A 26098-nucleotide genomic window follows, 5' to 3' on the forward strand; every position below is an offset into this window, starting at 1 on the left:
ACAACCCACTTCCACTGGGTAAACCCGAACTCTCCATCCTCGCTGTTCCGCTTCAGTGGCTAGTTGAGCATACCGCAGTTTCTTCCTCTCATACGCCTCATCTACAGCATCCTCCCATGGCACTGTTAACTCTACCAGGTGAACAAGGCGTGCTGATCCAGACCACAAGACAATATCTGGTCGAAGGTTAGTGGTGGCAATCTCAGGTGGAAAAATAAGCCGTTGACCAACATCTGCCAGCATTTTCCAGTCTCTAGCAGCTTCCAGTTGTCCTGGGCGAGGATTGGTTTTAACACCTTTTCTTGGTGGTTGCTCTCCTGGGCGGAGGAATGTTGTCTTTTGTGTGTAATGTTTTGATGGAACAGGTGGCAACTTATTGGTCATGTTACGCTTGTCTTCCAATGCTAAGGCCAAACATCGCAGCACCTGGTCATGGCGCCAAGTAAACCGTCCTTGGCTAAGAGCCACCTTACATCCTGTCAAAATGTGCCTTAATGTTGCAGATGATGAACACAAAGGACATGAGGGATCCTCTCCTACCCAGAGGTTTAGGTTCTGTGGTGATGGGAGAACATCATATGTTGACCTGATGAGGAAACTGATCCTGCTCTGTTCCATTGACCATAGGTCTTGCCAGCCAATCTTGCGTTGTTCCACACTCTCCCATCTCATCCATTCTCCCTGTTTGGCCTGGGAAATGGCCTTTATACACCTCATCCTCTCCTCCTGCTTTTGCACCTCGTTGACTACCAGCTTCCTCCTTTGAGCTGGGGCCGCCTTGTGCCATGTAGGAGGAGTTGAACTGAAACCAAGACCCCCTCTTCCATGCTGAACTTGCCCCATGATATCACCAATTCGAAGGGCAGCCTTTGCATCTTCCACAGCTTTCTTTGCCGCCCACTTTCTTCCAGTTTTCAACACAGGTGCTGCCTCCCTTACGCATTTATCGCGTGACTCTACTAATGTCATTTCCAGTCTGACCTTGGCGCACTTAAACTCCTCGGTTAGAGCAGAGACTGGTAGCTGCAGTATTCCTTTACCATAAAGTCCCACTCTGCTGAGGCAGCGTGGAACTCCCAACCATTTCCTGATGTATGAACTGATTAAAGCTTCCAACTTCTCTACTGTTGTCAAAGAAACCTCGTACACAGTCAGTGGCCACAGCAACCTCGGCAGTAGACCAAACTGAAAGCACCAGAGTTTTAGTTTACCTGGTAGAGCGCAGCTGTCTATGCTCTTCAACCCTTCCACTGCTTGTTGTCTAACTTCTCCCACACGAACTGTGTCCTTTAGATCCCCGTCGTACCATCTCCCAAGACTCTTCACTGGCTTCTCAGACACTGTTGGTATTGCCTCACCATTAATGAAGAATGTTTTATCTACTACTTTGCCTTTAATTATAGAGATGCTCCTTGATTTAGTGGGCTTGAATTGCATTCGTGCCCATTCAATGTTATTGGTTAATTTGCCCAATAATCGATTAGTGCAATCAGGCTACTGTTGTAGTCATGGTTGTCATGTCATCCATGTATGCTCGAATTGGTGGTAGTCGCATTCCAGAAGCCAAGCGCTCTCCTCCTACTACCCATTTTGATGCCCTAATGATTACTTCCATTGCCATGGTAAAAGCCAGTGGAGAAATGGTGTATCCTGCCATTATTCCAACCTCTAGGCATTGCCATGTAGTGCTGAATTCTGAAGTTGAAAAACTGAATTGCAAATCTCCAAAATAGGCTTTCACTAAATGTGTTATTGTCATCGGTACACTGAAAAAATCAAATGCTGCCCAAAGTAGATCATGTGGCACTGAACCATATGCATTAGCCAAATCCAGGAATGTCACATGGAGCTCCTTCCTCTCCTTTTTAGCTGATTGAATTTGTTGCCAGATCACATTGATGTGTTCTAAGCAACCTGGGAAACCTGGAATGCCCGCTTTTTGTATTGAAGTGTCAATGAAGCAGTTCTTTAATAGGTAAGCTGACAATCTCTGAGCAATAATGCTGAAGAAAATCTTGCCTTCTACGTTTAATAGGGAAATGGGACGAAACTGACTGATGCTTGTAGAATCTTTTTCTTTAGGTATAAAGACTCCACCTGCTCGGCGCCATGCTCTTGGTACAACCTGTTTTTCCCATGCCACTTTCATCAATTTCCACAGAATTCGTAGAACTCCTGAAGCACTCTTGTACACTCTGTACGGAACTCCATTAGGCCCTGGAGATGATGAAGCCCTTGCTTTTTTCACAGCTTGCTCTATTTCTTTCCACTTAGGTGCACAGTCCTCCATTTGATATTCTGGTGGATTGATAGGTGGGATGTCTGACGGAACTGACATAGGCTCCTGCCTTTTTGAATCTGTATGTGTTTCCTCCAAATATCTCTCCAGCTCAACCTTAGATGCTTTTAGTGTGCCATTCTTCTCACTGGTGAATAACTTCTTTACAAATTTGAATGGGTCTTTATAAAAGTTCGCTCTCGCACGCTCCTTCTTTTTGTAGCGTTTCCGTAGGCGCTCAGCTCTGCGCAATGTTGCAAGCTTATCTTTTATGACCCTTTGTAAGAGATTGAGTCCCTCCTTCTGACTTTGTTCTGCTCTTCTCCATTGGTTCCTCAGCTGTCTCCTTTCTCTAACTAAGCGTTCAATCTCCTGCTGCCGTCTAGACTTTCCAGGAATAGTTTGTACTTTTTCCTTCCTTTTTTCAACTCCAAACCTCTCACTTCCATATGCGTAGATGATGTCCCCAAATTACTGTAATACAATAATATGTCTATCTGTTTATGCTACTGCACAAAAAGCAGTGCAATAAAAAAGTAGATCAAACCTCAAATAGTTCTGTACCATCAAAAAAGCCTCTGTAAACTACAAAATAAATGTAACATATTTCGTGCAATTCTAACTGCAAGAATCCATCCAGGTGTGCCTGATATAACATCACAGATGTGGAGCCATGATATTTCTGACTTACCGCAGTGCTTCACCACCATTCCGATTAGGGAATGGCAAGCTCAGAGCATATTAACGTGTTCTGTCACAAACAAGAAAAAAGTAAATCTCTGGTATTATGTATTATGAGGAAAAATCTTGCTGATGCTGAAATCAGATCTCCCTTATGGGGTAAGCTGTTTTCTTCCACTGAAAAGGGTACATGCCATTTACTAAGGCAAAATAAAAAGCCAGAAGACTTAAAATACTGATAAGCACAGGGGTGCATGTTTACCCACACAGAAAGAGAGGAGACACAACAGTACTGAGTGACTATAGTAAAAATTATTCAATGAGTGAGGGGTTATATAAACACAAAAGAAACAAAAACCCAGGCAGAGAGGGAGTGCAGAGAATTCAAAAACAACAAACAGCTCTATATCCAAGGAGAATCAGGATCTAATAGGATACTCATAAATTAATTGATTGACTGGAAATTCACAATTTCAATAAATAGCTAGGCAGCCTGGTGTTGTTTGTTTAAGTCTGAATGTTTTAAAGTTGCACAGTGACTTACAGATACATGTTCTGATAACACTGTGATATACAGTTCAGAGGTGAAGTTACAATCCTAAAAGAATGCATTGTCTTCCAGGTTCAGTCCATGGGGAAATTCTGAGGTTCCATAAGACAGCGCTTTGGACTAGCAGTGTATTATTTGCTCAACAATTTCGACTGCATATATATGAAAAATTACCCATTAGTGGCCAATTCAGTTAAACTCCAGAAAGCCATTCTCAAGTCTGCAATGATTACCAAAAAGCTGGATCAACATGTTTCAAAACACTTCAGTTCTCAAAACCATAGCCTTGCTGATATAAAGATTCTTCCAATAAAAAAAGTGTAGAATCCTAGCATTTTGGATACAAGGGAAAACATTATAAAGACTTTACTTTTTAAACCACAGCACAACTCAGACTCCAGCTTCCAGTGAATGACTCGAACATTGATCTATACTGTATTTTCAAGGGGCCTGACTACCATTTTGGCACTGCTATCTGTCTATATCTTTCTCTAAATTTACTATAAAGAATGCAATGATTGTATACTGTCTATGGTTTGGGTACAGTACCTAAATGAATAGAAGACATTAGACAATGTGTAAAGGAAAGGCTTAAAATAGCTTTCAATATTTCGCTTGGCCAATCCAGCCGTCTTTGGGGAAAATTTGCAATTAAACCTCCTGCCTTGGGCTTTTCTTTTATACATGCCAGCTGACTTGCGGTTAACATTTAATTTTCTTGAAGTGTCTGTGACAGAAAGACAATGATTCTTGGTGGTAAATCTCCCTCTCGACCTGTGAGGGTGCTAAGTAACGTGAACAGAGTACTCTGGACTGCTTGGCCTGACACTTCGTTCTGAGGGTTAAAAGGAAGTCGGTCATGTAGAAAAGAGACAGAGCTTCGGTACACTAACTCATTGACCCGGAGGGGAAATGATGTGGCAGCCGCGGATTGGAGGAGTGGCTGCAATCGCTTACCAAGGGGTCATGAGTGACGGTATAAATAGGGGACGAAGCAATGTTATCTGTTCTTTCGTTATTGGTTATTGTGAGTGACCTGGAAGGACCTGTATTGTTGTGAATAACCGTGAGTGTTTGTTTTGTTTGTCTATTTGTTTGCTTGTAATCACTAGACAGCTAACACATTCCGGAGCTGTCGCCAGAGGCCAGCACAAACCCGGAACAGCACTGCACTCGTATCACTATAAACTGTATCTGTACCACAATCCACGCACTAACCGGACTTGTGTATGTGTTTTGTGTTTAATGTGGGGATACAATAACAGGACTATTATTTCAGGACCAACCAGGGGATTATAACGTAAGTAATGCATGCCGCTGTATTACTTACCAGCATTATTATGTACTGTTTGCTTTGCTGTCAGGCACTGGACATAAAATAAATCAAAAAAAGCTTTTCACCTGGATTACAATTGTCTGTCTGTTCTTTGATCACCTGCACACCTGCACACCTGCACACTGTTGACCTCTTTGCCACAGTGTCCTATTCAGATTTCACAATGGAAGGGTATCATTGATTCTGAAAAGTATATGTCTATGGGGCCTCACTGCTTTGCCCCATGAATCTGAGCAATGCCATCTACCTCATTATGTTTAGGTACTGATTACATGAACACAATTACATGCTTTGGTTATACAGTATAAGCTCAAATACAGCATTATGTGCTCATCTTTTTATAAAGACTAGAAACTGGTACTTTACCCATCTGATTTGATAAGGTTGTATTTCGGTTGTACTGTCTCTTCATTTTATTTTTACATTTCTTCTGTATTCTGTTTAACCTCAAATACTGCATTTACTTTTGAGAATATTCTCTCCCTCTTACCCTTTGTTCTAAAGCAGGTAACAAGTGCAAAGGTCTAAAACGTGGAGTAGATGACTTCCTATTCATTTGCATGTATTATAATTCTAATTTATATCTCTAGATATAAATTGTTTGTATTGCATGTATGTACTGTAAGTAAGAGTAATACCTTGATGAATATCTTGCACAATAATATTAATTCAGCTTTAGGGTAGAAGGTAATTTCACAATGAGAACCAACCCTCTCTAGGCATAATAGCATGCACTGAAGGTATGCTTTGCAGACTGAAACGGTGGTAAAAAAAAATAGCTTGAATATAGAGATGCAAAGAATGTCCTTGTGGAAATTCTCATTTCCTGTATTCAATATGTGGTGCAACTGTCAGTGTAAGCAGCAAAATTGCTCTGAGGATAACCAAAGCATGTAATTGAGTTGTGCTGAACATGCACACATTCTGACATGCCTGTCTAAATATTCAATGTTTACTGTTTAATTGTGTCTCATTCTGAAAAAATATAGTTGCTGGTACACATGTTAAGGCAGCATTATATACACATGTTAAGGCAACGCTATTATCACTGGGATAAGACCTTTTTAATGCTGCCCTCTTTACAAAGCAATATGTCAATGTTTTTGTTGTACTGATTTGTATTACATGAGAGTAGCTGTTATTTACTTCATTATAATATTAGACTTGGCTTTTGCCAAGATAAAATGAGATAGTAGCGGTGGGGACCAACCAAGATGTAGCTTCGCTGTAATATATCAGCTTTCAGTGCCTTTCCTTTGCCAGGTAATGTGGATTTCCTATTGGCTTGGTGTTGATCGCTGAAGTGTAATGCTGGCTCCAGGGATCAAACCAAAGTGCCGCCTCCCTAGTGCCTCAGCATTGGCAACGTCTGGAATGGGTTTTCAGGCTGTATCTCTAATTGAGTAAGTGCAAAATGTGTCCTGGCGGGTTACATATAAAGGACAGCAAGAGATAGAAATGAGCTAAACTAAGCAATGGCAATGCCACTTAATGACAGAACATGTCCCGATCTAGCAGGATGTGCATGTTGCAGGGGGGATTGTTGCCTTTATGAACCATAAGTATGTTTTTGTGCACATGTAAACATTGTAGACATTTGTGTGTGTGTCATATATATATATATATATATATATATATATATATATATATATATATATATATATATATATATATATATATATATATATATATACACACACATACATACATACATGCACACACACTGCAAAATGCCATTTTATAATTCTTGATTTTGGTTAATTCACAGTTAGATCATGTCGACAGTGAATTGCACATGTACTGTAGTGTCCTGATACAATGTATGATTACAAGGAAAGCTGCAAACCAAACATCCACTTACCTACTGGAGACATTTCTGGTACACTAGCTGTGTAAGGACCATCCAAAAACTTGGGCTCATTGTCATTTATATCCTGAACCTTGATGACAAACTCTGATTCAGGCTCCAGGGGCCTGCCGGTCTCTGTATCTACAGCCTGAGCACGTAAAGTGTAGTAAGGCTTTTCTTCTCTGTCAAGTCTCCTTAAGGCATGAATGTCCCCAGTAGTCTTGTCGATTGTAAAAATAGAGCCAGCCCCATCTCCTGAGAGAGTGTACTTCACTATAGTGTCACCCTTGTCCAGATCTGTATGCAGCTAAAGAAAATGAAAAAACACAATAGACATTTAAGACAGGTTTGTCCCAACATATTTTTTTAACAAAAAACTATACATGCATGTAAGGTTGGCAGGGATGGGGTTAAACCTGTCAACATTTGACAACATTTATTTAGATCTTTAAAGCTTGATAGACTCCAGTGAGATTAAACATAATTTCTACAATAGGCATCTGTGAACATATGTTACTATGCATTACATTATTCCTATTTCATTGTTTGTCAGTTTCTCCCCTTTAAATAAGCAGCAGCATTTCAATGAAAATCTATAAGAAAACAGATTCAGTGGGCTCACTCTTAGGAATCTTCAAGCAAGATACTGGAAAAGCCAGTTGGAGATTGTTATAGTATAAAGAAAAATAACTACAGGTAAACGTGTTATTTTAATCAGCATTCAGAATTACATTATAAAAAGTTCATGGAAAACACAAAGAAACATGCTACAGTTTTCATTTTAATGCAACTGCATCCTGCTTTAATAGTGTTTCTCCTTTGAGAGACCTTGTTGTTGTGGGGGTTGTCTACTCTAAGGACCTCTCCCTGAGAAATAGGCAGGCTACCTCGATACATCTTGTAACTTGTCATACATCTGAACAGAATAATGATTTTCTTTTCATATTATTTTTACACTTGTCCTAGATCATTATTCAACCATGGTATAGTTTCTGAACCTATTATAGTGCCCACTATTTTATTTATATTAGCTCTGATGAAGTTGGAAACAGACTATTATAAAAACTGACACAAAGCTTTTTATCGTAGGCTGCACAGAATTGTGTGACATGAATGCATGTATTAAAATATATATATATATATAACATGCAATAAAGCCACTGTTTACATTCCTCTTTGACATTTAAAAAGCTGTACTTTAAGAGGTATGTAACAATTATCTTAACTAATGTATCTTTCTTCTTGTTTAGAATGACTTTGCATATTATATTCTGTTTCAGTCATCACAGCTTGGTGACTTAAAAGCTCAATAACTTAACAGCACCTTTGTGCCCTCAGTGAAGCTCTCAGTGCAGTACAGACCAGTGTAGTTGGTACAAAAGAGTGTAACCATGAATCTGTCCTCTGCAACGGGAAAATAGGGCAGGTCATTATCCCATGAAAACCTCTTCCAAATCGCCACAGAACATAGCAGTAGAAAAAAAATAACCCGAACTGCAGTACATATATAGAGCCATGAAATATAAACATGCATATTTTACTAAATAATAAAAATACCTTGGAATTTAGCTGCTACATAAAATAGTATTATGAGATATATTTTAGTCATCTAAAGAAAGGTAGATCTAAAAATTGTGGTTTACAATAATCCTGCTGGGATTTTTATCCCACATATTAACTGTATTACATAAATAAATTTACTACAATTTCACATTAGCCAAACTCATTGAAATTGTAAAGCCAAATAACATCCTCCCCCACAAGTGCCATCCACCCAGCCAAACCCTGTACCGCTCAGCTCTGAATACTGCACTTGTAAAAGGCTTCAGATCCAATCTCCTTTTGTTCCCACACAAGTCCAGAATTCTTGTCCCACAACAGTGCTTGTCCAGTAAAGTTCTGATGGGACGGGATGGGGGATAGTGTTTGGAGTCCTGTCCCACTCTGCACTGATGCTTGTGGGTGATAGCAGTGGTCAACTTAAATAAACAGAGACAAGGCGTGTAAACCCGTACTTAATCCCAATAAACTTACTTTAATATATTAATAAAATTAAAAACACTAAACTAAAACCATACCTATTCTTCTAAAATACCATTTATAAATTACACTTAAAAAGTGCTCTGTTGAATAGCTACGACCGAAGTTTAAAATCAGGGATGTAATCACAAATAAATAAGTCGAAAAACAGGACAAAAGACACATAATCATAATCATTCCTTCAATAAAAACAGAGACAAAGAATAAAAGTAAAAAAACTCCAACAATCCTGTTTAAGGCTAATTAAGATCAAACTAAATGTATATAACAGATAGACTCCAGATGAAAAAAGGCAATACTTTTCTAAGAATATTCAGTATTGTGTTTTATACCAGACAAAAGGAAACAGTGTTTAACTATGCTATCACAGGACACTAGTCACACATTAAAAATAAGCTGATCTGTCCAGCCCCTGCAATGCCTCTTCTTCTGCCAATCCTTGTTGCAGTCGGCTCGGCTGTTACATCTCCTATGTTGGTTTTGTTTCTGTTTCTCCCTCCCTCCCTCCATCCGTCCATCCTCTGTCCTGTCTATTTAATCTCTCTCCTTTGTTCTGTGTGTCGCTGGTTTGTGTTCCCGTTCTTCTCTTTGTCCCAGTTCCTTTTCTCATTGTTGCTTTCTGCGTTGTTCTTTACTTTTTGTTTTAAATTCGTTTTAAGTTTTAAATTGACTTCCTTTCCTTTGTGTTCCCCAGTGTTTCTCCTTCTTGTTCGTACCATTTCCTTTCTCTGTTCTCCAGTTTTCTTCCCCCTCTTCAGTCTTCTCCTAGTACTGATTAGAGGAGAAACCTCAAAATGGAGCGAGGTAACCAGTGGTGTACCACAGGGATCAGTATTAGGTCCTCTTGTATTCCTAATCTACATTAATGATTTAGATTCTGGTATAGTAAGCAAACTTGTTAAATTTGAAGACGACACAAAAATAGGAGGAGTGGCAAACACCGTTGCAGCAGCAAAGGTCATTCAAAATGATCTAGACAGCATTCAGAACTGGTCAGACACATGGCAAATGACATTTAATAGAGAAAAGTGTAAGGTACTGCACGCAGGCAATACAAATGTACATTGTAAATATCATATGGGAGATAATGAAATTGAAGAAGGGAACTATGAAAAAGACCTAGGAGTTTATGTTGACTCAGAAATGTCTTCATCTAGACAATGTGGGGAAGCTATAAAAAAAAAAAAGGCCAACAAGATGCTCGGATATATTGTGAGAAGTGTTGAATTTAAATCAAGGGAAGTAATGTTAAAACTTTACAATGCATTAGTAAGACCTCATCTAGAATATTGTGTTCAGTTCTGGTCACCTGTGGCGGAGTGTCCCGCCCCTATTTATTATTATTTGTATTTTTGTTTGCGGCGCGGGTAAAAGCGCCGCGTCTTTTGTTATTATATTTAAAAACCCCGTGAGGATGCATGGCTGATCAGCTACTGATTATTTAACTAGCTGACAGTCATGCATCCTTACCAAACGCGTGCAGACTCTGGCCGAGGGATAATAAGATAATTACCAACTAGTTAATCCCTCGGCCAGAGTATATAAACCAGCAGCACTCTGCACTCGGGGTTGAGAGTGTAGAGGAGAGTACGGGAGAACGGAGAGAGAAAATAACATTTAAAAAAACAATTGCTAAAACGTGCTGGATTAGCCAGCACGACACTTACTTGTTTGTTTGTTTATTCGTTTGGCCCTCGCGCCTTTTTGTTTTGTGTTTTTGTTTAATATTTTGTTTTGTTTATTAAATACGCTGAGTGCACTAACACTCAGCTTCAACTGCCCATCCACTGTTTGGTTTGAGTTACTTCCTGGTCCGTGACGTCATCCACATCACCACTGCGAGCCAGCCTGCCACATATGGTGTCCTGCGTGGGACAAACAACGCCTCCAACAGCCGGACCAGGATTGAAAAGTGCGTTTTTTTTTTTGTTTGTTCGTTTTTTTTTTCAAATTAAAAATGGGGAAAAGTAGCCGGAGGAGAAAGCAGCAGCAGCAGCAACAACAGCAGCAGGAGGCGCAGCAACATCAGCCTTACCTTGCCACACTGGATATCTGCCTCACCTGCCTGAAGGGTGAGGAGTGGTGCTTCGCGGTTGGTGAGGTTGGGCACGTGGCACCAGACCAACCCCCTCCATGGCAGGAGAAAGAGGAGCCAGAGCGTCCAGTGAGGGAGGACCTGCATCCTCCAAAGAGGACGAATGCACTCTCCTCTGAGGGAGTCTGGGACTGGCTGGTGGAGCCGGGGAGGGATTATGAGGAAGCCCTCCCTGCAGTGATCAACCTCCTGTGGGCAAGAGATGGGGAGCGCTGGGAGGCCTGGGAACAGCAACACCACCCAGCTTCCCTCCCAGACATCGCAGCCATGGTGTTCAACTACCTGGCTGCGGATATGGGAGAGACCCTGCTGCTGCCGTCTCCAGCGCCAGAGGGAGAGGAGCCATCGCTGCCGTCTCCAGCGCCAGAGGGAGAGGAGCCATCGCTGCCGTCTCCAGCGCCAGAGGGAGAGGAGCCATCGCTGCCGTCTCCAGCACCAGAGGGAGAGGAGCCATCGCTGCCGTCTCCAGCGCCAGAGGGAGAGGAGCCATCGCTGCCGTCTCCAGCGCCAGAGGGAGAGGAGCCATCGCTGCCGTCTCCAGCATCAGAGGGAGAGGAGCCATCGCTGCCGTCTCCAGCGCCAGAGGGAGAGGAGCCATCGCTGCCGTCTCCAGCGCCAGAGGGAGAGGAGCCATCGCTGCCGTCTCCAGCGCCAGAGGGAGAGGAGCCATCGCTGCCGTCTCCAGCGCCAGAGGGAGAGGAGCCATCGCTGCCGTCTCCAGCGCCAGAGGGAGAGGAGCCATCGCTGCCGTCTCCAGCATCAGAGGGAGAGGAGCCATCGCTACCGTCTCCAGCATCAGAGGGAGAGGAGCCATCGCTACCGTCTCCAGCATCAGAGGGAGAGGAGCCATCGCTGCCATCTCCAGCATCAGAGGGAGAGGAGCCATCGCTACCGTCTCCAGCATCAGAGGGAGAGGAGCCATCGCTACTGTCTCCACCAGCAGAGGGTGAATGCCTGCTGGTTCCACATCCACCGTCGTGGGAGGACTGCTTGCCCCTCCCACCTCCACCAGCAGAGGGTGAATGCCTGCTGGTTCCGCCTCCACCGTCGTGGGAGGACTGCTTGCCCCTCCCACCTCCACCAGCAGAGGATGAATGCCTGCTGGTTCTGCCTCAACCGTCGTGGGAGGACTGCTTGCCCCTCCCACCTCCACCAGCAGAGGATGAATACCTGCTGGTTCCGCCTCAGCCGCCGTGGGAGGACTGCTTGCCACTCCCAGCTCCACCAGCAGAGGGTGAATACCTGCTGGTTCCGTCTCAGCCGCTGTGGGAGGACTGCTTTCCCCTCCCACCTCCACCAGCAGAGGGTGAATACCTGCTGGTTCCACATCCACCGTCATGGGAAGGACTGCTCCTGCCCTGCCTCGCACCACCCAGGGATGCCTGCCTCGCATCGCCTGGGGCTGCCTGTTCCACATCGCCTGGGGTCGCCAGGGATCCTGCTTCGCCTGGGGTCGCCAGGGATCCTGCTTCGCCTGGGGTCGCCAGGGATCCTGCTTCGCCTGGGGTCGCCAGGGATCCTGCTTCGCCTGGGGTCGCCAGGGATCCTGCTTTGCCTGGGGTCGCCAGGGATCCTGCTTCGCCTGGGGTCACTACACTGTGGTCGGAGCCCCACGGAGGGGAGCTGCCGGCCATGAAGAAAGGGGGGGAGGTCAGGAGACCAGCTCCCCCAGCCGCACTTTCGCGGCCGGAGATCATGTGGTCAGAGCCCCACGAAGGGGAGCTGCCAGCCATGGAAAAGGGGGGGGAGGTCAGGAGACCAGCTTCCCCAGCCGCACTTTCGCGGCAGGAAATACTGTGGCTGGAGCCCCGTGAAGGGCAGCTGTCAGCCATGAAGAAGGGGGGGGAGGTCAGGAGACCAGCTTCCCCCGCAGCAATTTCGCTGCAGGAGAAAGGGTGGCCAGAGCCCCACGGAGGGGAGCTGTCGGCCATGAAGAAGGGGGGGCAGGTCTGGAGACCACCCCCAAAAATTTTTTGGCCAGAGGAGCTGGCCGGTGCGCGGGCCATTGGAACACTACGGCTGTTTGGGTGGGAGGAGGACATCCCACCGTGGCCGCCACCTTTGGCCCGTTGCTGCCCCTGTTCCTGCGCCGGGACTGCTGACCGGGACTTTGGGGACTAAGGGGGGAGGTGGCCGAAAAGGCCATGTGTGCTGCGCACAAGGGGGGGCATGTGTGGCGGAGTGTCCCGCCCCTATTTATTATTATTTGTATTTTTGTTTGCGGCGCGGGTAAAAGCGCCGCGTCTTTTGTTATTATATTTAAAAACCCCGTGAGGATGCATGGCTGATCAGCTACTGATTATTTAACTAGCTGACAGTCATGCATCCTTACCAAACGCGTGCAGACTCTGGCCGAGGGATAATAAGATAATTACCAACTAGTTAATCCCTCGGCCAGAGTATATAAACCAGCAGCACTCTGCACTCGGGGTTGAGAGTGTAGAGGAGAGTACGGGAGAACGGAGAGAGAAAATAACATTTAAAAAAACAATTGCTAAAACGTGCTGGATTAGCCAGCACGACACTTACTTGTTTGTTTGTTTATTCGTTTGGCCCTCGCGCCTTTTTGTTTTGTGTTTTTGTTTAATATTTTGTTTTGTTTATTAAATACGCTGAGTGCACTAACACTCAGCTTCAACTGCCCATCCACTGTTTGGTTTGAGTTACTTCCTGGTCCGTGACGTCATCCACATCACCACTGCGAGCCAGCCTGCCACATCACCTCATTACAAAAAGGATATTGCTGCTCTAGAAGAGCGACCAGAATTATGCCGGGTTTAAAAGGCATGTCGTAGGCAGACAGGCTAAAATAACTGAATCTATTCAGTCTTGAACAAACAAGACTATGCGGTGATCTGATTCAAGCTTTCAAAATTCTAAAAGGTATTGACAATGTCGACCCAGGGGACTTTTTCGACATGAAAAAAGAAACAAGGACCAGGGGTCACAAATGGAGATTAGATAAAGGGGCATTCAGAACAGAAAATAGGAGGCACTTTTTTACACAGAGAATTGTGAGGGTCTGGAACCAACTCCCCAGTAATGTTGTTGAAGCTGACACCCTGGGATTCTTCAAGAAGCTGCTTGATGAGATTCTGGGATCAATAAGCTACTAAAACAAACAAGCAAGATGGGCCAAATGGCCTCCTCTCGTTTGTAAATGTTATTATGTTCTTATGTAGTGTTTCCCCCCTCCGTTTCTGTATCGGCTTCCTGCCTTTTAAACCCACAGCCAGTCAAGCACCCGTTAATTAAGCCAATAGCTTACAGGTGTACATAATCACAGGGGGGTTAAAACGCTTGCTGCAACCAATACAAACCAAAAATGTGAAAAACCCATACCACACATAAATAATGACAACTGTGCTCAAATAATCCTAAAACAAACATGATTCAAAAGAAAATAATAACAAACAACAAATCTTCAGTGCAAAATAAATAATAAATAATTCAAGTGAATCCCCTTGACGTGTTTGACAGCAAAGCACAACCTTTATATTGTCACCTTGTGACAGTATTAATAATAATAATAATAATAATAATAATAATAATAATGCATTATTTATTTATTCAGGAAAAATAAATGCATAAATAAATAAATAGCTTTTATAGCATGTAACTAATGTTATTCAAGAACATCATGTATTTAGATTTACTGAGGATGGCAGAACAGAACATATTGTTTTTCTTTTTAAAACATGTTCTATTGAAACCATGTTTATTACGCTTTAGGATAAACTATTTTTACATGTCATTTAAAGTGTGTGTGATTACCTTTCTGCACTATTAACTTCATGCAGCACGAAGATCAAAGTCTTTATATCTTTATATCTGACAAATCCTGTCAGAACAGGCATTGTAAAACAGACCATTGTCTGATGTAACTAGACATATTTCACATGTACATCATATTATGCCCAAGAACAAAAGAGTTCAAAATGTTATTTAAGGCAAAAATAAAAATGTTCTTCTGATTCTAACTTCTTGTAAACAGGGAATCCCCTTGTCATATTTGTCCTTGCAAGAAATCATTCATCCTATTATAATAGGGTTACCATATGGCTCCAGATTAACCGGATGCTTTGAGACAGACCGGGATTTCAAAATTCCCCCTAAATTGAAAGTAATTCACGTATAAATGAGCTCCACCTTTGCTGAGATTAATCCTGCTGTGGTGGAATTGCTTGGGCGCAGCAAACAATTCACACTGATCAGCTGCTTCTGATCAGATCTTAATGAATGAATAGCTAATTTATCGATAGAGCAACGAGATGATGATGCGATTGTATTTGCAGAATAATATGGGAAAAAAAATAGCGCCTGGCTGCAATTCATTCTTAGTATAATACAATTATTTGACGCGCATGCGGGTATTTAAGCACCATTATTAATTGTAGCTAAGGACGGTTCATTTACACCTTCATTTAAATTTTCAATTTAGGGGCAAGTTTGAAATCCCGTTCTGTCTCACAGCGTCCGGTTAATCTGGAGCCACATGGTAACCCTAATTACAAAGGTAAATGCAGCCAATAAAGCTGATTTATAATGATTGTTTTCTATTTTAAAATATTTTTTGGCATACAGCCTATCCAACAAAACGACAGTACTAGACCCTGAACATCTTGCTTCAATTGTCTTGAACACTTATGCATGTTTAAATAGATTATTATTATTATTATTATTATTATTATTATTATTATTATTATTATTATTATTATTATTATTATTAATAATAATAATAATAATAATAATAATAATAATAATAATAATAATATAGTTTTTTTTTAGGAGCGCTTGCATTATTCAGTTTTGGTATCAACAGTGTTTTGTTGTTTTCATGTACTGGTGTTAGAGTTTGTTTTTATAAATTGAGGTTAGCAGTTTTATCATCAATCTTATTATATATGGGTCTTGCATCACCACCTAATCTTATTATACACAGGTCTTGCGCCACCACTGTGTATAATAAGAGTGTAATACCAAGTGTATAGGACACTTAATGTTCACCATGTGTAATAATAATAATAATAATAATAATAATAATAATAATAATACATGTACTGAATGCAGACTGAACAGAGTGTTTCTGTTTAAAAACTGCATCACAAAAATGTACCATCTGCACTGAAGGAGGATTACTCCAGTTTCCCGAGTCGAAATAAGATGTGCTTGGTATCAAAATAAACACATACTGGACATTACTTTTTTCATGAAATAAATGTGGATAAATTTGTCAAAAATAACTTCCATTAGTTAAAACTGACACTACAGCTGTCAAATAAATTGTTATTTCCCACCAGCGATATATTTAAGTAATAATGACCGACAGGCAGGGCATTTCCTGGCTGTTAATGCCCCGGCTAGGAGAGTTGAAGGCCCGAGGCGTTAGTCTATTATAAACCATCTTTATGGTTTTAACAGCAATAACATTAAGATTTATAACCTTTTAGTTATTTCTTTCTGTATGTCCTGTGGTGCTCGCCCCGTGCTGCTGCAGCGGTTCTTCGACGGTTTAACTCCGCCTGTGAACAGCAAAGCGAACTCGAAAAGGAAAGTTTTAAATAGGTAAATAACAATCTATAACTAAGAGTATTATTAAAAAAAAGTAATAGTAATTTCAATATTTGAGTTATTTATTTTGTAAAGTTCGTTGTTTTTTATTTTATTGTTTTGTTTTTTTAAGTTTATTTATTTCAAGTTGAATTGCAGGTTTCCTGTGAAAGTGCAGTTTTAAAACATAGCGGGTATGTTCAGGATGAGATTTCTGAGGGTGGAGCAAAGCATTGTTTTCAGTTTTTGAATGTGCTTTTGCAGGTTTGCAGTTTGTTGGAAGGTTCGCTGTTGATTTTCAACTATTGACGGCTGGTAGACATCAATAACTGCAGGTTAAGACATTGGAAAGATGTGAAGGCAGTTCTCGTTTGCTGGAAATAGATGGAGACAGTCATTTTTTATAGAGGACTCGTTTTTGTGATCTGTTCAGCCATTATTTCAAGGGCTTGTTGTGGTTCTGACAGTTGACAGTTATACTCGATGTTCTTTCTGGTGGATTGATACCTTACTGTACTTTATCGTGATGGTTGTGTGGACATTCTGAGGGCATTTCCTGGCCATTAATGCCCTCTACAGCAACCAATCAGAAGCCAGCATTCCTGTTCTATTCATCTGACAGGTTTATAACAAAGGTTATTAATCAGAATATATCTTCCCTTTGGGGAGGCTCATTTTTACAGGATCAATCATAATCCTGGATCCAGTATGAACAGCAAGTGAAACTGATGGGGACATTAACATTTTATAAATATGTCCTGACTGTGATTTGAACAGCAGTCTCGTTAATAACATATTTGAAAATAGTATAATTTGGCAGGGCAAATAAATGGTGTCATTACCCTTAATGCAGACATCATTTTCAGCAAGTCTCACAGCATGTATCACCCGCATATATTGCAATATTAAATCTTTCAGCTCTTTATTACATAATAATGACAGATTGTAAGTGACTTCCTTTGCCCAAAATGCAGAAACTATTTATGTATAATTATATCTGTGATTACATTGTTAAAGTTAATTTCCAAGCCCAGTTCATTAAACCAGGTTTAATGAGTAGAATTCAAATGCACTGCTATATATTTCCACCTCATAGCCCTCATTGCCAATTCTCCAAGAGCAAGTAATGCAGACTCATTGAATAATGTTTTGTACATTCCCAACACTTTACCTTTGCAACACTTTAGTTTGTACTAGAAAAGTATTTTGTTTTTTAAAGAAGGGTCTGAATGCTATACTGTAATTTCTAAATGTAAGAGGTATTTTCTGGACAAATAAATATATTTGTCAACGTGTTGATTGGCTAAAACAAAATACTGTAAAAAAAAATTAAAAAAAATAAAAAAAGTGTCATACTGACTGATATTATGATACATTTCATCCAATTGTAAATTGGTTAATAAAAAAAAAAAATTGTTTCTAACCCAGAGCAAAATCTAGCTTGAAATGATGAGCATGTAACCAAACAGAAAGTGTTCATTGTTTTGTGAATAGTATGTACATGTGACAAGGATGGCTTTGCAGGGGTGACATCAGACCAGAAACACAGACTTAACTCCAGGAAGTAGCGAGGCAAAACTGAAACACTACGGCGTTCAGCACTTTAATAAATAATAAAACAAAGATTTAAACAAACACAAAACAAAATGGCACGTTGGCCAAACAGACAAACAATAAACAATAACAAGTATCGTGCTAGCTTTTATAATCTGGCCGAGGGGTTAACTAGCTGTTAATTATCTTATTACCCCTCGGTGATAGTCTGCACGAGTTTAGTAAGGATGCGTGACTGTCAGCTAGTTAAATAATCAGTAGCTGATCAATCACGCATCCTCACAAGGTTTTAAAATCAAAAATACAAAACAGTCCGTGCCACAAACAATAATAATACAAATAATAATATAAACAGATGTTCTGTTGATTAACAAATTAGTACTAAAGAGCTGAAATGGTCTCACCAGCATCACCAGTTAGAACTTGCAAACATTAATAAGGACATGATCACAATCAACTACAAATCCTGAAATCCTGGAAAGTTGGGGAATGTATATAACAACCTTTATGTATACTATATTTATATAACCGTGTCCCTTTGAAAATATTTATTGCATTGTAACAGATTCGTCGTAATGCAGTCCTGTAGCATTTAAACAATAGTTACTGGAATAACAATGTTTTAGTAAAGCTTAACACAAGTTGCAGGATAACTACCCGACGGCATGCATAAGAGTAGATGGGGAAGTTGTCAATAAGTGATTTTCAACTATTATTTGCTCCAGTCTTCCCCAAAAAATCGTCATGCAATTTTTAGCATAATGCAGTGGGTTTACATGCAGCTCTGGTTTTAGCCCCTTTATGATGATATAATTGGGTTATGTAGCAACCCAATTGCTGCTGTTAATTTAAGCTCAGTGGTATTTTCACAATGGATTGCATTTGTACAGCAGTCTGATGACTATTGTCTACCCCATACATTAGGCCTGTGCTGTATCATCATTTCATGACAGGTGCATGGCAATATCATATTTTAAGACTGCATGTACTGTAAATATAGCCACCGCCTGATACTACTTTAAAGGCATTTACATATATTATTAGGATTGTCAGTGATTTCTAATTATGCCTCAATATAAACTGCTCCTTTGGTAATCAGGCAAAATATACTGTACCTTCTAAAAACTGCACAAAAGCAACACCGCAATTGCTGTGAGAAGGTTTTGGACCGCACACATATTGCAATGTGTGGGTGGAGAATCTATTGATGAACTTCCACTCCATAAATACAGTCATCTCTCATTAGTATAAATTTTAAGGGGCTGGCAAAACAATTATTCTTATCAGTAATTGTGAGTAATTGTGAGGAGTCTAAGCATACTGTGAGTTTGTATTGACATTACAAACTCACAGTATTTATATTGACATTACTGAAATCAAATCAGAATTACAGTATAATGAAAATGATTATGCATTTAAAAGTCTGTGTACTTTATTGACAGTGCGGTTGTAAATTAACTTTTTTTGGGAAATCTGTGTTAAATGGATTCGTATTATAAGAAGCAATTTACAACAAGCTCTGTTGAGATTCATAAAAGTTAATTTTGTGTGAATTTCAATACTGAAAATGTAAACTTTTACTATATGAATATATTGAAGAAGAATATTACCTTATACAGTGTGGTCATGATGAAAATATAAGCTGTATTTTTCTGGTAAAATATAAGTGATCCCTGAAACACATGAAACATTGGTGATCTGCCAGTCCTTAAATTGTACTGTCCGATGGATGCAGGTTTTTATGCTTATGTGTCTTATCACCTCAGACACCAGTCACTATGTCAAGGGCTTGGAGAGTTGCTATGCAGTGCAGTGATGTTCCTGTGTGGACCTTGTAAGCAGAAAGGCCAAAACATGTGGTTTTAACCAACTGATAACAGGTGCAGTAAAGAATGCTAAACTTTCCACATGTTCTAAAGTGAGAGAGTGGTGCAGCATACATTTCTTGTCATGATAATGTGCTGCACTCTGGGAGTAACTTCAAGTTGGACACTGACTTTATTTTTTAAATTTAAAAAGGCACTTTGAATTGTATACTGCTTTTTTGTTGTTGTTTTCAAAATATAATACTTTTGTAGCGATACATCTAATGCCAATAGAACAGCAACGTGGTCCAAGACTGGCACATTTGTTTTAAAGACGTGTGGACCGTGTACAAAAATATCTTACTACTGTTTACTAATGTTAGGTTTTGTATTAATATGTGGATTGCTCTGGTATCATTTTGTGTTTTGGGAAAAAAAAGCTTAAACAAAAATAGGTTTGGTAAGAAAGGTTTACCAAAAAATAATACTACCACTTGTTTAAGGATGAATTTCAGGTGTTTGAGAATACAGTAAACAAACAGATATTACCTTGCCAACATACTGAGGTTCCGATCCCATATACTCCTCCAGGACAAAGAACTGGTTCCACACCCAGCCACGTTTAACTCGTTGAAAACTTGGTTGTACATTTCTCAGTAGTCCCACAATGCCCCCGGGATGTTCCTTTCCCAGTTTTCTATGTGGTGGCGACTGCAGGGGTGTCAAGAGACCTTTGTCAAACAGGAACCAAAGAAACAGCAACAAGCAGTTCCTTGTAAGCATTGGCAATCTGTTCAGTACAGGATGGTGTAAACTCCAAAAGATTTATGTGAATTTGACAGCAACCAGAAAGGTGAACAACTTGACTCAGTAGGAGCTCCTCCAGCGATGTGTTCTGTTCAAATCTCTTTCCTGTATAGTACCTGAAGTGGAAAAAGATGTAACAGTTACATTTTGTTTACTTTTCTTTTTAAAATTCTACCAATAATATGTTTGAGTAGCAAGCATAGTTAAATATTTCCTTAACAACCTTAGAATGACAAAGGGCCCTGTTCCTACATAGTGTCTATCGGCTACTATTGTTTTTTTTTTTTTAATTAAATGATGGTTGGTAAAGTAAAAGCATAGTGAAAGAATGGTAAAGTAAAAGCAAGCCAGTAAATAATGCATTGTATTGTATTTTAAAACAAAGCAATGTAGAGTAAATGTACAGCATTGTAAAATGATATGAAAAATGCAACTGTGTAAAACACTTTTATAAGGGGACTTTTAGTCTGCTGGTACAATTCCATCATTCAGTAAACCAATATACATCAGTATGCAAATCTTTGTTTGATTATTTCTGCAGTTTTAATTGACTAGCAGCACTACACCCCCTACAAGCTATTTATGACATACACATACAAATTTATCAGTGGAATGACAAATAGTTGTTATTATTATTAGCTTATTTCTTAGCAGATGCCCTTATTTAGGGCGACTTACAATTGTTACAAGATATCACATTATTTTACATACAATTATCCATTTATACAGTTGGTTTTTACTGGAGCAATCTAGGTACCTTGCTCAAGGGTACAGCAGCAGTGTCCCCCACCTGGGATTGAACCCACACCCCTCCGGTCAAGAGTCCAGAGCCCTAACCACTACTCCACACTGCTGCCCCTGCTGCCACTCCACATAGTTTCAGTGCTAGTGCAGTGTCAAAAACTTCTAACCTCTTGAGTTTGTGCTCAGGGTATTCTGTGAATATATTATATATATATATATATATATATATATATATATATATATATAAAAACAAGAATGGCAATTTATCCATTTTTGGTGTAAATGGAAAGCACTTTTCAAGGTGTGACTTTGTGACTTGAAGCCTCCTACTTTGAACTCTTTTTGAAACTCAAAGTTTACTTGTTATATTGTGTAATAAAACTGCTTAAGGGGATTGGCTAGTTCATTGACAGAGGAATGCTTAAACATATCCAGCTCAAATGCCATTCTATTGTATCTATTTATAAAATAAAATAACAACATAGATTTTATATTACAAAAGGTTTAGAACACACACAGCACACCAATCAAGTGCATTAACATAACTAACTTAAAAGGAAAGAATTGCATTTATAAAGGTTGTTCCTAGACCGATTGTTGGAGACAAAATCGTAACCCTCTTTTTTCTTCTGTAACTGGTGACGTACAAGCCTGCCATGTTTTGATACCTGCTGCCATGAGGAGCTGCACACGAAACAGCAATATGGAGACTTGTCTTATTAACATACATTACGTAAGGAGGAAGACAGCCAATGTGATGTAAAATAATGGACTTTCACTGTCAATTTAATTTCTCATATTGTTAGGAATGGTTCTGAGACACTGGGAAATACTAGTCATTGACAGTATGTTTGTCATTGTATTTATTTAGTTTATTTTAGTATTTCTGATATATGTACACAAAAACTGTTTTAACCTTAAATGTTTTTTTTTTATTGATTATTATTAGAAGTTGGTCTAAAATTAGCCTGACATTAATTCATCATCTCTGTTAGTTTCCCAACCCACAAAACAAGACTCCTAATTTTGAAGCAGTAATCATGGTCATCCACCTGCTGAAAAAACACTACTAGAACAAAGGTTTGCTGAGAATGTGGCTCGCGCTACTCCATTAATCAACAAAGTCCCATTGACATACTTTTCACTATACTTGTGGGATTTCTGAATCCCTAAACTAATCCCTACTAATAATAATAATAAAAAACAAACAGACCCTGGCTCCACACACAACGTTCGGAGATTTGTAGTTTCTTTTACCAAACACTGGTTTGTTGTCTGGGTAGTGTGGACTGTTCTGGTCCTTTGGCTTTTCAGCAGCCTCAAGGTGTGTGTCGGCTGACCCATTTTATTGTGGGATACGTCCACCAGCCATCCAATCCTCAACTGCAATTCCCTGTAAACAAACTTGGCTGGCAGTGCCTCAGGCAGAGCATCTGGCTCTCTAATAACTATTTACACAAAACCTCAACCAAAATAAGCCAAACACAAAAACACATTTTCATATGCAGGGCCTCAGCCCTGCTGCACTTGGATGTTAGAAATGAGTTATTATTATTTGTTTATTTAGCAGACGCCTTTATCCAAGGCGACTTACAGAGACTAGGGTGTGTGAACTATGCATCAGCTGCAGAGTCACTTACAACTACATCTCACCCGAAAGACGGAGCACAAGGAGGTTAAGTGTCTTGCTCAGGGTCACACTATGAGTCAGTGGCTGAGGTGGGATTTGAACCGGGGACCTCCTGGTTACAAGCCCTTTTCTTTAACCACTGGACCACACAGCCTCCTAACACAACATTAGCACTAGTAAAAGAACCAAGTTAAAGGCCAAATCTGTACGGTCTGTAAGTTTGTCCTCAGTGTGGAAGTTGACAGACTTTTAAAAGACACATAGGTTACAGTGTAATTTTGCAATATAATTTTCATCTAGATGTAGATGTTTTTAAGATAACTAAATAGGGATATCATTTTTATATTATTACTGACACAAAACTTCCCAGCGACAGCGTGTGGAAGCGACATCGTGGGAGAAGTACAAGTGGACAAGTACAACGCAGTTAGAAGCAGAAAGGAGGAATTACATCTTTAAATCTGGAGTTGCTTTAATCAGAAAACATTGCAGCTTAAAGCCTTGCAGCTGCGTGTATTTTTCTGATCAGCTGAAACTCGGAGCAGCTGATTCAAATCCCGCGGCGTTCTGGGACACGGGGGAGGAGCGGATCATGCAGCACAAACAAACAGAAACAAACAAAAGGCAGGCAGACTTCCCAGCGACAGCGTGTGGAAGCGACATCGTGGGAGAAGTACGAGTGGACAAGTACAACGCAGTTAGAAGCAGATTGAAAGCAGGTTGACAGCTGCAGAAGCTAAACTAAACAAAAAAAACAAACAAAAAAAAAAAAAAACATGGTCTTCAAGCCAGTAATCTGTGACAGCTGCATGATGTGGGGAATCCGAGAAAACCCAACAGAGCTCAACCAAGTGTGTGTAAAGTGCCGCACCATCCAGGACTTGCTTCAGCGATTAAGCCTGCTAGAAAAGGAGCTGGAGGAAATGAGACAGCAACAGGAGCTTGAGGAGCTGACACACCCACAATTCATGGAAGTCTGCACCCCTAGCAGACTGAAAGCCACCAGGGAGATGGAAGAGAGTCGAAATAGTCAAATAGGCAGAAGCAGGGAAAAAAAGAAACTTCGTCAAACACAACCACCAGAAATCCAAACATCCAACAAATTCGAGCCACTTCAACATTTAGATAACCAAAACCTACATCAAGAGAATGACGGGAACAACATCCAGGACCCTATAAACAGTGCTGGCCAGGCAGCAAAAAGAAGGGAGGTCATGATTGTTGGGGACTCCATATTGAGAAACACAGCAAGCTCAGTTCGCAGTTTGGACCCCCTTACTGCAACAGTGTGCTGCCTTCCAGGAGCCTCTGTCAAGCACATCACTGAGAACGTGGATAATGGACAAAAATTCAAAGGGCATAATACTAGGAGCATGTTATAGACCGCCAAATTCAGACGCTGAGCAAAATAATCTGTTATACAATGGCATTCGAAATGCGTGTAGAAAAGGAGAAGCCATACTTATGTGGGATTTCAGCTTCCCCCGTATAAAATGGGAGAACCCGGTGGGGAGCACGACGGACGAAATTGAAATGGTGGAAATGACAAATGACTGCTTCGTAACGCAATTTGTCAAGGCATCGACTAGAGGGGAGGCATGCCTTGATTTAGTCTTTTCAAATAATGACGACAGAATAACTAAAACAGAGGTCAGAGAGCCATTGGCAAACTCAGACCACAACATGGTCTCATTTGAAGTATTTTTTAAAACCCCAAAAGTAATGACTAAAGCTAAGGTTTACAATTTTAGAAAAGCAAAATATGAAGGTATGAAACAGAGACTAACAGAAGTAGATTGGAGTAAAATAGAGAAAACATCCACAGAAAAAGGATGGCTGTTTTTTAAAAATATAGTACTAGAGGCGCAAAACAATTACATTCCAAAAGTAGACAAATCTAAATCTAAAACTAAATGGCCAAAATGGTTTAATAGATCAATTAAAAAAAAATATTCAGCAAAAAAAGGCAATTTACAGAGCGTTTAAAAGGGACCAAAAACAAAGTACACAGGAAGAGTACTTGGAACTGCAAACACAAGTCAAAAAGGAAGTTAGAAAGGCCAAGAGAGAAATCAATATTGCTAAGGGGGCTAAAACCAATTCCAAAATGTTTTTCCAATATTATAACAGTAAGAGAACATTCAAAGAGGAGGTTAAATGTCTAAAAGACATAAATGGCAAAATCATAGACGAAGAAAAAAAAATAGCAAATATATTAAATGATTACTTTTCACAAGTTTTTACAAAGGAGGATTGTGGCAATGTGCCCCGCCCCTGTGTGCATATTATGTGTTGTGTGTTGCGTGCGTGTGTAAATGTTGGTGTATAGTCATTGATACATGGGATATAAACGGGTCTGTGTTTCACGTGTATTTAAAAATGTAGATTTGTATTTAGGCACGAGGAGGGCACAAATCACTTCACGTGCTGGTAAAATGTAATGTGTGGTCACGGGAGTACACTTAACTAATTCACGTGCTGGGATTCAAGTGAGTAATTAATTAGTAATTGAATCCCAGCACAACAGTATATATAGATGCACATTTCTGTCACTCGGGTTGGGTGTTCGAGAGTGGAGAACGGGAGAGACAGAAGGAGAACGTAAAAGTTAAGTAAAATAATAATCTAGAAGTGTTTGTACTCACCGTGTTTGTTTGTCTCTCCGTGCACCGTTTGTTAAGTGTTTAGTACGTTTTGTTTGTCTATTTATTTTGGCGCAAGTGCCGTGTCCTGTTTTGTGCTTGTGTTTTTGTGTTGAAAACCTTTTATTTTCTGTTCTGTTTATTAAATGCTGAGCGCGAACACGCAATAAAAATGTGCATTATAAATATCATATGGGAGATAGTGAAATTGAAGAAGGGAACTATGAAAAAGACCTAGCAGTTTATGTTGACTCAGAAATGTATTCATCAAGACAATGTGGGGAAGCTATAAAAAAGGCTAACAAGATGTTTGGATATATTGTGAGAAGTGTTGAATTTAAATCAAGGGAAGTAATGTTAAAACTCTACAATGCATTAGTAAGACCTCACCTAGAATATTGTGTTCTGTTCTGGTCACCTCGTTACAAAAAGTATATTGCTGCTCTAGAAAGAGTGCAAAGAAGAGCGACCAGAATTATCCCGGGTTTAAAAGGCATGTCGTATGCAGACAGGCTAAAAGAATTGAATCTATTCAGT

General features: G+C 40.2%; 1 protein-coding gene across 2 annotated transcripts in view; it reads right to left on the reverse strand.

Moving 5' to 3' along the window:
• The window catches only part of LOC117435721 (cadherin-12-like), a 126739-nt gene that overhangs the window by 53502 nt on the left and 47139 nt on the right, over positions 1 to 26098 (reverse strand). For both annotated transcript variants that reach the window (XM_034059095.3, XM_059020745.1), the window contains 2 exons: positions 20288 to 20661; positions 6707 to 7001 (listed from right to left, as the gene is read on the reverse strand). In XM_034059095.3, coding sequence (XP_033914986.3) covers positions 6707 to 7001; positions 20288 to 20521 — 529 coding nt within the window. In that variant the 5' untranslated portion in view covers positions 20522 to 20661. The remainder of the gene's footprint in view (positions 1 to 6706; positions 7002 to 20287; positions 20662 to 26098) is intronic.

The sequence above is a fragment of the Acipenser ruthenus genome, chromosome 3 (genome assembly GCF_902713425.1).
Source record: "Acipenser ruthenus chromosome 3, fAciRut3.2 maternal haplotype, whole genome shotgun sequence".
NCBI lineage: Eukaryota > Metazoa > Chordata > Actinopteri > Acipenseriformes > Acipenseridae > Acipenser > Acipenser ruthenus.